Genomic DNA, 11848 nt, shown 5'->3' on the forward strand with positions numbered 1-11848 from the left:
GCTCTACGCACAAAACCATACTTCTTTAGCTTATGAATGTCCTTCAAAATGATTCCTATTAGAAAAATCTCCTCTTCTTGAGCCAAACTTTCGCGGCCATGATAAAGAGGTAAGTTAGTTCTTAACACAAATAGCTCCCCAATCATGCTTTGAGCTGCTTCATGTGCCTCTCCATTTAGAGCACGTTCAATGTGTCTGATGCTCCATGCTTTGAACTTTTTTAACAGGCCTTTAATTCTAAAACACATTTTCTTCAATGAGGTGTTCTTGCTCTTCCACACACCCAACACTTGCTTCACCACTAACAAGGCATCTCCTTTTATGCTCAATCTTCTAATCCCATGCTTCAAACAAATGTGTAATCCAGCTTCCAAAGTTGCATATTCAGCCTCATTGTTACTATGAGCATCCAATTTGAACCCTCTCTTGCATATTAGCTCCCCCTCTAGACCATAGAGTGATATACCCCCTGAAGCCGCATCATGGCTCTTCCTGTATGAGCCATCAAAGAACAAAGCATGTGCATTGCTGATCTGTGGAACTTCTTCAACTACCTTTCTCACCACCTCTTCCTTAACAATAAGGGGATTCTCCTTGTAGGTCAACAAATTGGCTAGGGTAGCTCTTGTACTGTCTTCCACTAGAAAAGAGAACTCAAACTCTTGCAGCTCAATTACCCATTCCTTGACCACGTTTGACATGTTTGTGCCATTAATTAACTGTGGCAAAAAGGAGTAACTTGTTAAGAAAACAAAAGGTCGTGGTAGCAAGTAATGACGAAATCGTCGACAAGCAAATATTACACTGGCCATAACTAGCTCTACTTTTGAGAATTTTCTCTCTATTCTACCAACTTCACTCGGCTTGCACTATACACTAGCCTCATATAATGGTTGCCCTTCCCCTTTTGCAATAGCATGGCTCCAATGGCATCATCCCCTACTGATGGATTTACATAAAACGCTTTCTCCCAATCAGGAGCCTACATGGCTAACAGGCCTCCTAACACTTCTTTCACCTCTTGAAACACTTCTTCACACTTGTCATCCCATTGCAATGGATCATGCTTTGCCACTTGTTGTAATGGATAAAGAAGCTGTGAAGACAATGGAATAAACCCTGCCATATACTTTACTTTGTGTATAAAGGTTACCAATTGCTTTGTACTCGTAGGTGATGGAAGAAGAATAATAGGCTTAACCTTGTCTGGATCAGCCTCAATGCCATTTTCTAACACCATATGGCCCAATAACTTCACCATTGGCTGTGCTAGATGACATTTCTTTGGATTTAATTGTCCTCCACATTCATCATATCGAGCCAATGCCATCTGCAGCTTCTCATGGTGTTCAGCCCTACTGCTATAGACATAGAAGTCATCCATAAAATCTTTAACACAACTACCAATGAATGGTGCCAATACCCAATTTTCTCTCTCTTGATAGAAAGATGGTCCATTTGACAACCCAATGGCAATACCGTGTAGCAATAGCAGCCCCATGGCGTAATGAAAGTTGTCTTTATTTGGTCTTTAAGAGCAATCTTCAATTGGAAATATCTTGAAAAACCATCACACACATTGTACCTCTCATAACCTGCCACTGAATCCAAGATCTGATCAATGAATGTAAGAGGATATGGATTCTTCTTAGTGGATGCATTTAAGGGTTTAAAATCTACACAAATCCTCCACTTTCCATCCTTCTTTGGACTGACTACTACTGTACTCACCCATTCTATGGTCTCCACAGGGACTATGAACCCTGCCTTCAATAACTTGTCCACCTCTTCCCTCAAGGCTTCCATCTGCTCTTGACCCATCCTTCTCAGCCTTTGCCGCACTGGCTTAGCACCTTGTTTTAGCTCTATATGCATCTCTTCTCCCTCTCGGGGGGTTCACTATGTGTAAAACTACCATATCACGTGCATTCAAGATATGTTTGTAAAACCCCTTATCTGTGAATTTTGTTAAGAATATAATGTACCCTTTTCTTTTATAATATGTAAGTTTTTTTCAAATTTGAAAAAATAATACCCTTCTGTATATATATTTCTGTAAGTTTCAAGAACTTTAAATACCTTTCTGTTGAACTCACGTGATAGGTTACATTTTTATTAGGTGACCTCCCCGGGTTCTCCCTTGAACCCTCTGATCTCTTCATATGAAGTAATGAGCAAATGAGGAAAACTAGCCAGCATGTGCAAATATATGTCCTTCTCCATAGCTGAGAGGTCTCCACTGATCATTTGTGTCATCAAATCCTGCTTCTTTGACAATTCAACCTTGGTTTGCATCAGCCCTTCAATCACTTCATAAGGGCCTTCACTTTCATCTTCAACATCATTTGCAAATGCGACTAAACCAGACTCATGGATTTCTTTGTCCATCAAAAGAAATGCAATATCAACATCCTCATCACTGATGGTAGTACTATCATTGTCCTTGTCAGACACTATGGAATAGTCTTCATCACTAGACTCATCCTCATCTTCATAAAGTTTCTCAAATCGTTTCCTTGTGTCTATATTATATAGCTTCTTGGCACGTGTCTTGCCATAGAGGCTAATTGTACCACGTCTCCAATCTTGAACAGCTCCCACTGCATGTAGCCATGGTCTACCCAGTATAATAGGATATGCTCCCAACCCCGTTGGCATCACATGAAAATTAACCACCACCTTTGCATCTTACGCCTCCACTTCCAAGCTCTTTACAACACCCATGCAAATTTTGCAAATCTGATCCGAAATCCTGACACCCCAGTCACTGTAAGACCCATCTTCTCAACGCATGAGTGTGTTATGACACATATTTGGGCTCCGTCATCAACATAACCTTGCCCCTGATTTTTTCTTTTGTGCCACACATCTACTATTGGGCAAATGTCTAGTAGCTCATCCATCGCCAATACCTTCATTGAACCTCTCTCTGGTTCTTTCTCCATTGGGTTAACCATCCTCTTCCACTGTCGCTTTAGCTTAGGCACCATCTCTATAAGCTATCCAAAAGTAACATTTGCTTTCCTGCTTGTCAGATCCTCCTTCAAGTCATAACTTAATTTCCCATCCCCTAGTGGAAAATCTGAAACATGAAACTTGCAACAAGCCCTTCTTTTCCTCTTGGCCTTGATATCCACGTCTTCATGGCTCTTTCCCTTCTTCTTGCTAGGACCTGGGGCACTTCTTCCTTCCTTATCATGTGTGGTCCTCTTCCCAATAGGCATCACTAATGTATCCTCCAACTTTGTTGCCTTCTCCAAGGTGACTACACTTATCACTTTTGTCTTTCCCTTTTCCTCCTATGTTAATCCACTGGTTCCTTCTTCTCCCTTAATCTCAATTCCATAATCATTTGACCTAGTTAGCACATATCTTGGCAATGGATACATGTCTCCCCCCTTCCTTGGTGGCTTATCACATTGCGAGCTGATGTGGCCCAACTCTCCACAATTATAACACATGGGCGTCTGCCTCCAAAACCTACCATTGCTTTGTCCAACACCATTCCTAGGTTTTTCTTCACCTCCTGGATGATTTGCAAACCTCCCCTGACCTCGATTATTTCCCACATTACCTAGCATGTTTAGGTTGAGATTCTTCATTAAATCTACTACGTGCCTCATGTCTTGCCTTAGCCCATCATCTTGCACTGCTGTAGTGACCACTGCTCGCATAACTTGAGGAGTAATAGAAACCACTGGTTCATGATGAGCCCCTGGCATGCGACCTTGTAAAGAGTCCATAGGCTGAAACTCACACCTCCTGGGCGAAGACTCTACTCCTAGCTGACTCATTCTTCTCAACTTCCACTCTTTGTTCTTTGCCACCTCCAGTGCATCTTCATATGTTCTAGGCTTCTTTAGCTCCACTCTCCAACGTATATTCTCCCAAATACCATCCAAGAATATTTTCTTCTTCATCATGTCAGGTGGGGGTACTTGTGGTGCTAAGGTCTTGCACATCCTCTTCCATGCCAATGAAAACTTACGTATGTACGCATCTATTGGCTCACCTTCCTTTTGCACCAAATCTTGTACTTCTTGCCACACTTTGTCAGGATCTTCTGTCTTCACAAACTCCACTTTCAATCCATGCCTTAGATTGTCCCAACTCAATCTTACCGGTGTATCAGCCACACGCAACTTCTCTTCAAATGATTTGGACCAAACTCGTGCATCACTCTTCAAACAAATCTGGAGAAGACGTAACATCTGTGCCGTGAATCTGGTTGCTAATGCACGCAACCTCCATCTTTTCCAAAAATTCTTCCACATCTTCATCACTTCTTCCATGAAATTCCGGATAAGAGAAATCCATGGCTACCCAAGTTACGATGCTTTGAGAACCCCTTCAAACACACGTGCAAGAACCCAAAACTTTTGACTGACTCAATCCCTAGAAACTTCAATAGAGCTTGTCTTTAGATAAGGACAAACACATGCACATCAAATGAGTTTTCATAGTTAATCATCGGAATTACAACAGGCAAAGGGCATTCCAATATCTCTCTTAATCTTCTTGGCCCGAACATAAAGACTATGCGATGCTGAAAAAAATTCTTCCTGGACACATGAACATTTATCTGGATTCTTTGTGTTAAATGAAAAGAAGTGAATTGAGGTCCGTTTTGATCATCCATTAAAGCCAACCATGCAGCTCCCAAGAAGGCACACTTGACTTAGTCTCTGATTTTGCCACAATTTCAGCAGTATAACAGACTCAAAAGACCAAAAAACCAGCCATCATAACTTGGAAAAATTTTAGCAGAGTTTTGCCAGAAGTAGAGCAGTAAGAACCCAAAATATAGACTCTATATGTATGCATAACCTGCTAACAATAGAACCCGAGCATCAAGTAGGAATCACTAGTACATAGCCTATGATGAGGTCATGAAAAGGGTGCTCCAACAACCTGTATCACCGAAAGGATCTCACATTTGAGAATCCCCCAGCGCAATAAAACCTGACGCTACCAACCCTATCACGAAAGCTTATGCGAATCTCGTATAGTCAAGTCTCAAAAATGACTATCTTCCAGACCAAGTCTCAAAAATGGCTGGGACTGCCAAATAAAACCAAGTATGGCTCCACAAAGGCGTACAATGGCATTATCCACAAATAACGTACCATAAAAGACAATGCGCTCAAATGGGCACCAAATGATGCATACCCACGGCAACTGCAACTGACTTCCACTATCAGTGTATCACTCTACTCCAGCTACATGTCCCTGTAACTTGTAACCTGTAATCTGCAACCTCTAATTCCGAAGTTGAAGGTACTTGAAGAAGATCCTCCATGGGGGCACCAAAAGAATGTGAGCGGGTTGGAAACACACACAAAGACTCTATGATAATCTGACCCACACTCTTGAAATAACACACACACAAATTATAGGGCCCCACTCGGCTTACACAACCTGCCTGGCCCAGACAGGAAACACACAGATGGAGTGAGAAGAGAGAGATTTCCCACTTGCCCACTCAACACTCACACATACACACTCACACACACACTATCAATTCAGCTCAAAGGAGGCAAATTGTTGTTGTTTAGACTCAATGAAGCTCAGCCCAACACCAAAGGGGCAAATAGTTTACATAGTATTGAGGAAATACACCACATACAACCACAAAGTTAAGCAAAGGCTTCATTCACCGGAGAAGATTACACAGAAAATAAACAAAAAATATGTGAGGAATTTGGCAAGATGGACAGCACCATTGCATCCCAAATGGACAAAATTCCCACCCTACAATGTCACAGTGCTCAAATCCGACCCTAGATGAGCTGTTTAGGGCCAAAAAATGCTCCAAAATGAGCAAAAACTAAGCTGCAGGTATTGCTCCTCTTCTCCATGTTTTTTCGGGTCTACCTCTCTCAGGTTTTTCAGTTCCCACACTTATATTTATTACTTGGGCACCTTTGGTCTTTTAGTTGACCTCAAACGGACCCCGAACAGGCCAAAAAGTGGCCTCAAAGTGCATAGTTGTCACCCTACTGCATCCATCCGCACACCTGGCACTCAACTTTTTCCAATAAGTCATCCCACAACCATGTGAAGGGCCCCCATTCAACCTCCTGACGCCACTAGATTCCCATCTAACGCACCTGCTTACCTCATGTCATCGGCCCGCGGATAGCTTCCTCGAGAAGTTTTACGCGCTACCAACTCCTCATTGTTATAGAAAAAACACACTGGTACTGGTGATAATGAAAATCGGTGTACTATGTACACGCTGTCCTACCTGTACACATGTGGGCCCCTTGCAACCACCTAGCTCTGGAAAATGGGCAATCCTTTACTCGATGCACCATGCATGTGTATGTACATATGCGCAATCACTTCTTCCAAAAAACTCATAACACCGGCTAGTGAGGCTCAAGAGAAGAAATTGCAAGAGGAAATTGGAGGGCAAATGCTACTTTATTGGACAAAAACACACATGCCCAATGGCTACAAACTCAACTCGAATTAGAAAATCTCCAAGCTGTCCACGTTGAAGCCTACCTCTAAGATTAGAACAAGCTATTAGACACACTTAAACCTATCAAGCACTTGAAAAGAGGACTAAAGTCTTGGAGACAAATTGAAGTTAGAGCAGATGCATCACGAGAGCTCTTGCTCTCCTCAATGATGAAAGAAGAAAATAACCCTAAAGTAAGGCGTTAATCCCTAACCAGCATTGCAGTGGCTTAAGAGCACTTGAAAGGGAAATAAAAGGCTCATGAAGAATAGGTACCTAATACATTTCCCAAGGAGACTGGGGCACTCGATTTCTTATCATTAGAAGAAGATTTAGATCCAACCATAGTGGGACTCCTAGAATCCTCTAGGGTTGGGCTAGAAGATGAACAAGGGCCAATAGATAACTTCACCACCAAGGCCGGGAAAGTCCTTGAAGTTTGTATAGAATCTAAAACTGAAGACATTTGGAAAGAGGCCATGGTGTGGGAGCAGTGGATCCTTCATTCCGCTAATGTGGCCCAACTCACTTCAAATCATATCACAAAGACTTGGCATTAATAGTCTCTCCCTTACCCACTAATCAAGTATGAAATCCTCAAGGTAAAGGAAAGGCTTATCAAGGATCAAGCCATGGATACAGCTGATCAACACCCGGCCTGGAGGATGTATTGGCTAAAGAAGCATCTTAAGTATCTCATCCTCTACACAAAAGCACCGCTAGATATCCGAAAGGACCCAACATTCTACCCAGTGCCCAGAGCCCGAAGCTGGGGTGGCCATCGGTTGAATTTAAAGAAACATCCTACGTGGCTCAACTACCCAAGGATGAGCTCCCCTAAAGGCAAAGCTACAGAAGATTATATGAGGAAGACTCTCTTAGAATCTGTGGAAATTTTCAAGAGGATCTCACATCTATCCTACATTATGTTGATCAAAATTGCCAAGATGTTGCTCACATACATACATACTTTTCGCCAAGCAGAGTAGACCGACACACCATGGATGGTATTCCTTGAGGGCAACCAAGGGCTATGCTATGATTAATCAGATCAACCGCCCAACAAAGTACTTATGGCTTCTACGCTGGCGTCATGTTCTTTTCCTCATACAACATGCAAACATTTGAGGAAGCCTTCTACACAAAAATTCTCTATGTTCAGATGAAAGATCTTCAGCCATGTGGTAAAGAATCTTTAAACCAGGTTTGTGGGCCACACAACAATGGAGCTCAGTACTCTTATTGACTTGTAGCTCCTAGACAAAGTGGACAAGAAACTATGAATCAAATAGTATGATGCCTTGGAAGCCCTCGAGAAGCAAAGGAAGCCACGCAAGCTGGAACACTAGCCGAGTCCCTGAATCTATGTCGCGGATAATCCAGTCTAGGAAGAGGGGAGATGTTAGCACATAGATAACATCAAAGCGTGTTGGAATAAGGGTTGCAAAGAAACACACACAACTTGGATAAAACAAAGAAGTTCAATGCACAAAACAAAGAGTATGTATTACTTAATGTGCAATGGAAAGATAAGTTATCCATAGAATGACGGACATATATACCATGGACAGGGGAAAAAAACTGCTAGTGAGGAAAATATGTCCCAACGGTCCTAAGTGTGTTCACATGCATCACTACCACATATGTATAGTTACATATCCCCCCTGGGAGTGATGCGATGAACGAGAACTGACACATAGAGTATAGGGAAGTGCCATGCCCTGAGGTAGGATCAGAACACAAAGGGGAGTAAGCTCAAAGCTTTGTGAAAATATTCAAACTTCTCACGAGACAATGCCTTTGTGAAAAGATCTACAAGGTTGTCGTGTGTTGACACACAAGCCAAAGTCTCTCCTGCTGAGAGTTTCTCTTTGACATAGTGGTAATGCACCCCAATGTTCTTTGTGCGAGCATGAAAAACTAGGTTGCTTGCAACTACCAATGTGCTAACTCTCAGTGTAGATGGTGTCGGCAGTGTTCTATCCAACATCCAAATTAGCCAAAAGTATTAAAGGTGTTTGAGTCATACTCAACCGTAGCTTTGAAGATTGCCATGTACTCAACCTCACAAGTAGAAGTGGTCACTGTAGGTTTCTTCTTGCTCAACCATGATATGCATGCACTACCAATCATGGAACAAAAACCACTTGTGAACACTCACGTGTCAAAAACAACCAGACCAATCTACATTTGAAAAAGCATGTAAAGTTGGTGGCAATGATTCGCTCTTGGGATATATGTAAAGTGCCACTCAAGTAGCAAAAATCATCTTGACAACTTGCCAATGCTTAGACCTTGGGCTATGTATAAATCTGTTGACATGTGAGACTGCAAGCTAAATATTCGGCCTTGTATTGCATACATAAATAAGACATCCCATACAATAGTTTGGTAAAGAGTGACATGAACAAGATCACCACATCATGAATACTCAACTTCAAATTTGTTTCCATGGGAGTGACAATAGACTTGCAGTCCTCAATTCCAAATTACATAGCAATGTCTCTATGTAATGTGTTTGACACGAGGCAATACCACCATGACACTGCTTAAACTGTATACCAAAGTAATGATGCAACATCAACAGGTTCTTTTTTATCCTAGGTACTAAGATACATCAACAAGTTTGAAAGAACTATCATTTGTAGCAATTAGCTCATTAATAACCTTGATACCAGTAACAAAAGTGCCATGTCATCTTCCTCATGCATATCTTCAATTACAACTCTTATGCAGCAATGCAATTCTAGTCTTATTACGACTTGCATAAAGAACATCTAAAATATCCCAAGTGTGTTTAATTGATTTAGCTGGGTGATTGTGAGGAGTAATAGCACGCTTCATAGACAATGTAATCAATGCATGAGCCTACACATCTGCAACATCCCAACAAGCCTACTGAACCATAGGCATAACAACTCTGGAAACAACAACCCTGCCATCAAAATCTACAACATCCTCCACATTGCTTGTATCCACATGACCAAGATGTACAACAATGCCTTGGACAACACTCCAAATACCCTTTAACACAAGGAAATTTTGCATCATGTAAGCAGCAACAAGAACAACATCTCATAGAGGCAACCATTGCCTTACAGAATACCAATTCATTGTCTTAAAGAGTAAAAGGTCAGTTGTAGCAAATACTCAATTAGCACAACCAAAGCCATGCCGTCTAGAGAAAACTCAGATACTTAATTAGATATGGACAAACCCCACAATGATTACACTGCAAAACAAGGATGAGGCTTACAAATCTCTTAAGCAACAAATAAAGAGCTTGAAATGGAGGTCAAACTAGAGCAAATGAAACATTGGGAACTCTCACTTGGACTTATGCAAAAAGAAGGCGGCTACCAAAAGAAAATAGCACACCTCAAGGAAGAGTTTAGGAAATCTCAAGAGGCAGCCAAGTCTCAAGCATCCACCTCTAGGGAGGAGCAACAGGAAATGGGAGATTCAGATGCTTTATAATTCATAGATTGGGTAATTGTCCCCATCCATCCAATTTATCCTCAACAATAAACATCTTGAACACATCTATATTGTTGTCATCCATGACGAATGCCTCCACCTAATGTGAAAATTTCCTAAAAAGAGGAGAAATGAAGCGAGAACAACACATTCTATGTAGCACAACTCTTAGAAGATTGTAAGGAAAATGCAAAAAATGGCACTGACAAAATTCTCCACAAGAAAAGGCCACGGGAGATAGGATGCTCTATAGTTCATTCTGATGTTTTGAGTTGGTTGTAGTTATTAGGTTGGAGTCATTATTGAGGTTTTGTACTAACGTGCAGAAAATACCCAAAAACACCCCAAAAAGAAAACCAAAAAAAAAACTTTTTAATAAATTTGGGATCATGTAGATTTGGGAAACAATAATCTCATTATTCTGACATGTTTTTCTTTGGGAAAGGAGCCGCGTTGCAACATCTGCAGCAGTTGGAGTAGCACGCTCATGGTAATCTAGCCAGAGATGTCAATGGACTTAACAGCAGACTTGGGCTCGGGTGGGGCCGTCTTGGGCACGGTCACGGTAAGCACACCATTCTCCATGTTGGCTTTCACCTCCTCCACCTTGGCGTTGTCAGGCAGGCGGAAGCGCCGCAGGAAGCTGCCTTGCGCCCGCTCCACCCGGTGCCAGCGGTCATTGGACTTGCTCTCTTCCTTCTTGCGCTCTCCACTGATCTGTAGCACACGCCCGTCCTCCACCTGGACCTTGACATCCTCCTTGGCCAACCCTGCACAACATTGCACAGATTTAAATCAAGAGCAAGTGCATGTGCAAGATTTTCAAGAGCAAGATCACAGAAGATCCAACATGTGCAGAAGCTCACAACCTGATTCGCACGCATGCTACTGCCACGAAGAAGATGCAGGCGGGCAAGGAGAAGAAGAAGTCGTACCTGGCAGATTAGCCTTGAAGATATGGGAGTCGGAAGTCTCCTTCCAGTCCACCTGCGTGTTGGCAACGGCGGCCACATCACGGGCGAAGGAAGGATGGTCAGGGAAGCGCATGAGAGAGGAGAAGGAGAAGGGATCGAAGAGCAAAGAGTCGAAGGGATCATCGCTCCTGCGGCCACCGAAGAGAGAGATTGCCATTGTAGTTACAACGCACAGTAAGATGGAACTAGCGCAGGAGGTCGGCGATGGAAGCTAGTGCAATATATGTACTGCAGCAGAGAACTACTCGCAGCTAGAGTTTTGTGAATACCACAACGGCGGGGTTGCCCGCATTTTAAACAGGGGATCGCAGCACCTTCTGGAAATCTCTGGGAGACTCACAAGGCTTATTCTCGAGGCTTCCAGTAGCATCCGCCTCAAAACCTTTTTGTCCGGCCTGCCCAAAAGCTCTAATAATTTCCCACCCTTTTAGAATTAGGATTGTTCGACAATTTTGAAACGGGAAATTAATTAGACTCTCTATTGCACATTCGTAGCTTCGCCCCCATGAGGCAAGCACTAACATCATGCGGCATGTCCCTAGCTTGCATAGAAGACAACTGAGCAGATAAGTGAAATCACCATCTTTTCTTTTGTTCCAATCGCACAAATCCCGTGCAATTCGAAGCAATCGTGCTTATGAGCTCACAGGGTCGATTGGCCGCACTCGAACCCATGACCCGGGTCACGAAGATCGAGTACTCGACCAACTAAGCTAGCTTTTTTGGACAAGTGAAATTACCATCTTATTGGTGTATATGTCTTTTGTATCCCTAGAGTGGCCTACTTTTTAACTATCATGACACTCAAAAGTATTTGGTGTGTAGTGTCTGAGTGTACACATACTTTTGCCTTGTGTAATAAGTACCTATTATTCATGCAAAAATGTTTCTAACGATACAGTTTATCGCCCGCCAAGGAGAACCATGTATG

At 42.4% G+C, this 11848-nt stretch overlaps 1 protein-coding gene across 1 annotated transcript; it reads right to left on the minus strand.

The window, feature by feature from the left end:
• Positions 1 to 10294: 10294 nt before the first annotated feature.
• Positions 10295 to 11185, minus strand: LOC147458284 (18.1 kDa class I heat shock protein-like). Its single transcript, XM_086512947.1, has 2 exons — positions 10879 to 11185; positions 10295 to 10713 (listed from the first exon to the last, which is right to left on the minus strand). The coding sequence occupies exons 1-2, from the start codon at positions 11072 to 11074 to the stop codon at positions 10439 to 10441; spliced, it is 471 nt and encodes a 156-aa protein (XP_086369073.1). The 5' UTR covers positions 11075 to 11185; the 3' UTR covers positions 10295 to 10438.
• Between the last annotated feature and the right edge of the window lie 663 nt (positions 11186 to 11848).

Source organism: Adiantum capillus-veneris, chromosome 5 (assembly GCF_014529385.1).
Source record: "Adiantum capillus-veneris isolate H3 chromosome 5, ASM1452938v2, whole genome shotgun sequence".
Lineage (NCBI taxonomy): Eukaryota > Viridiplantae > Streptophyta > Polypodiopsida > Polypodiales > Pteridaceae > Adiantum > Adiantum capillus-veneris.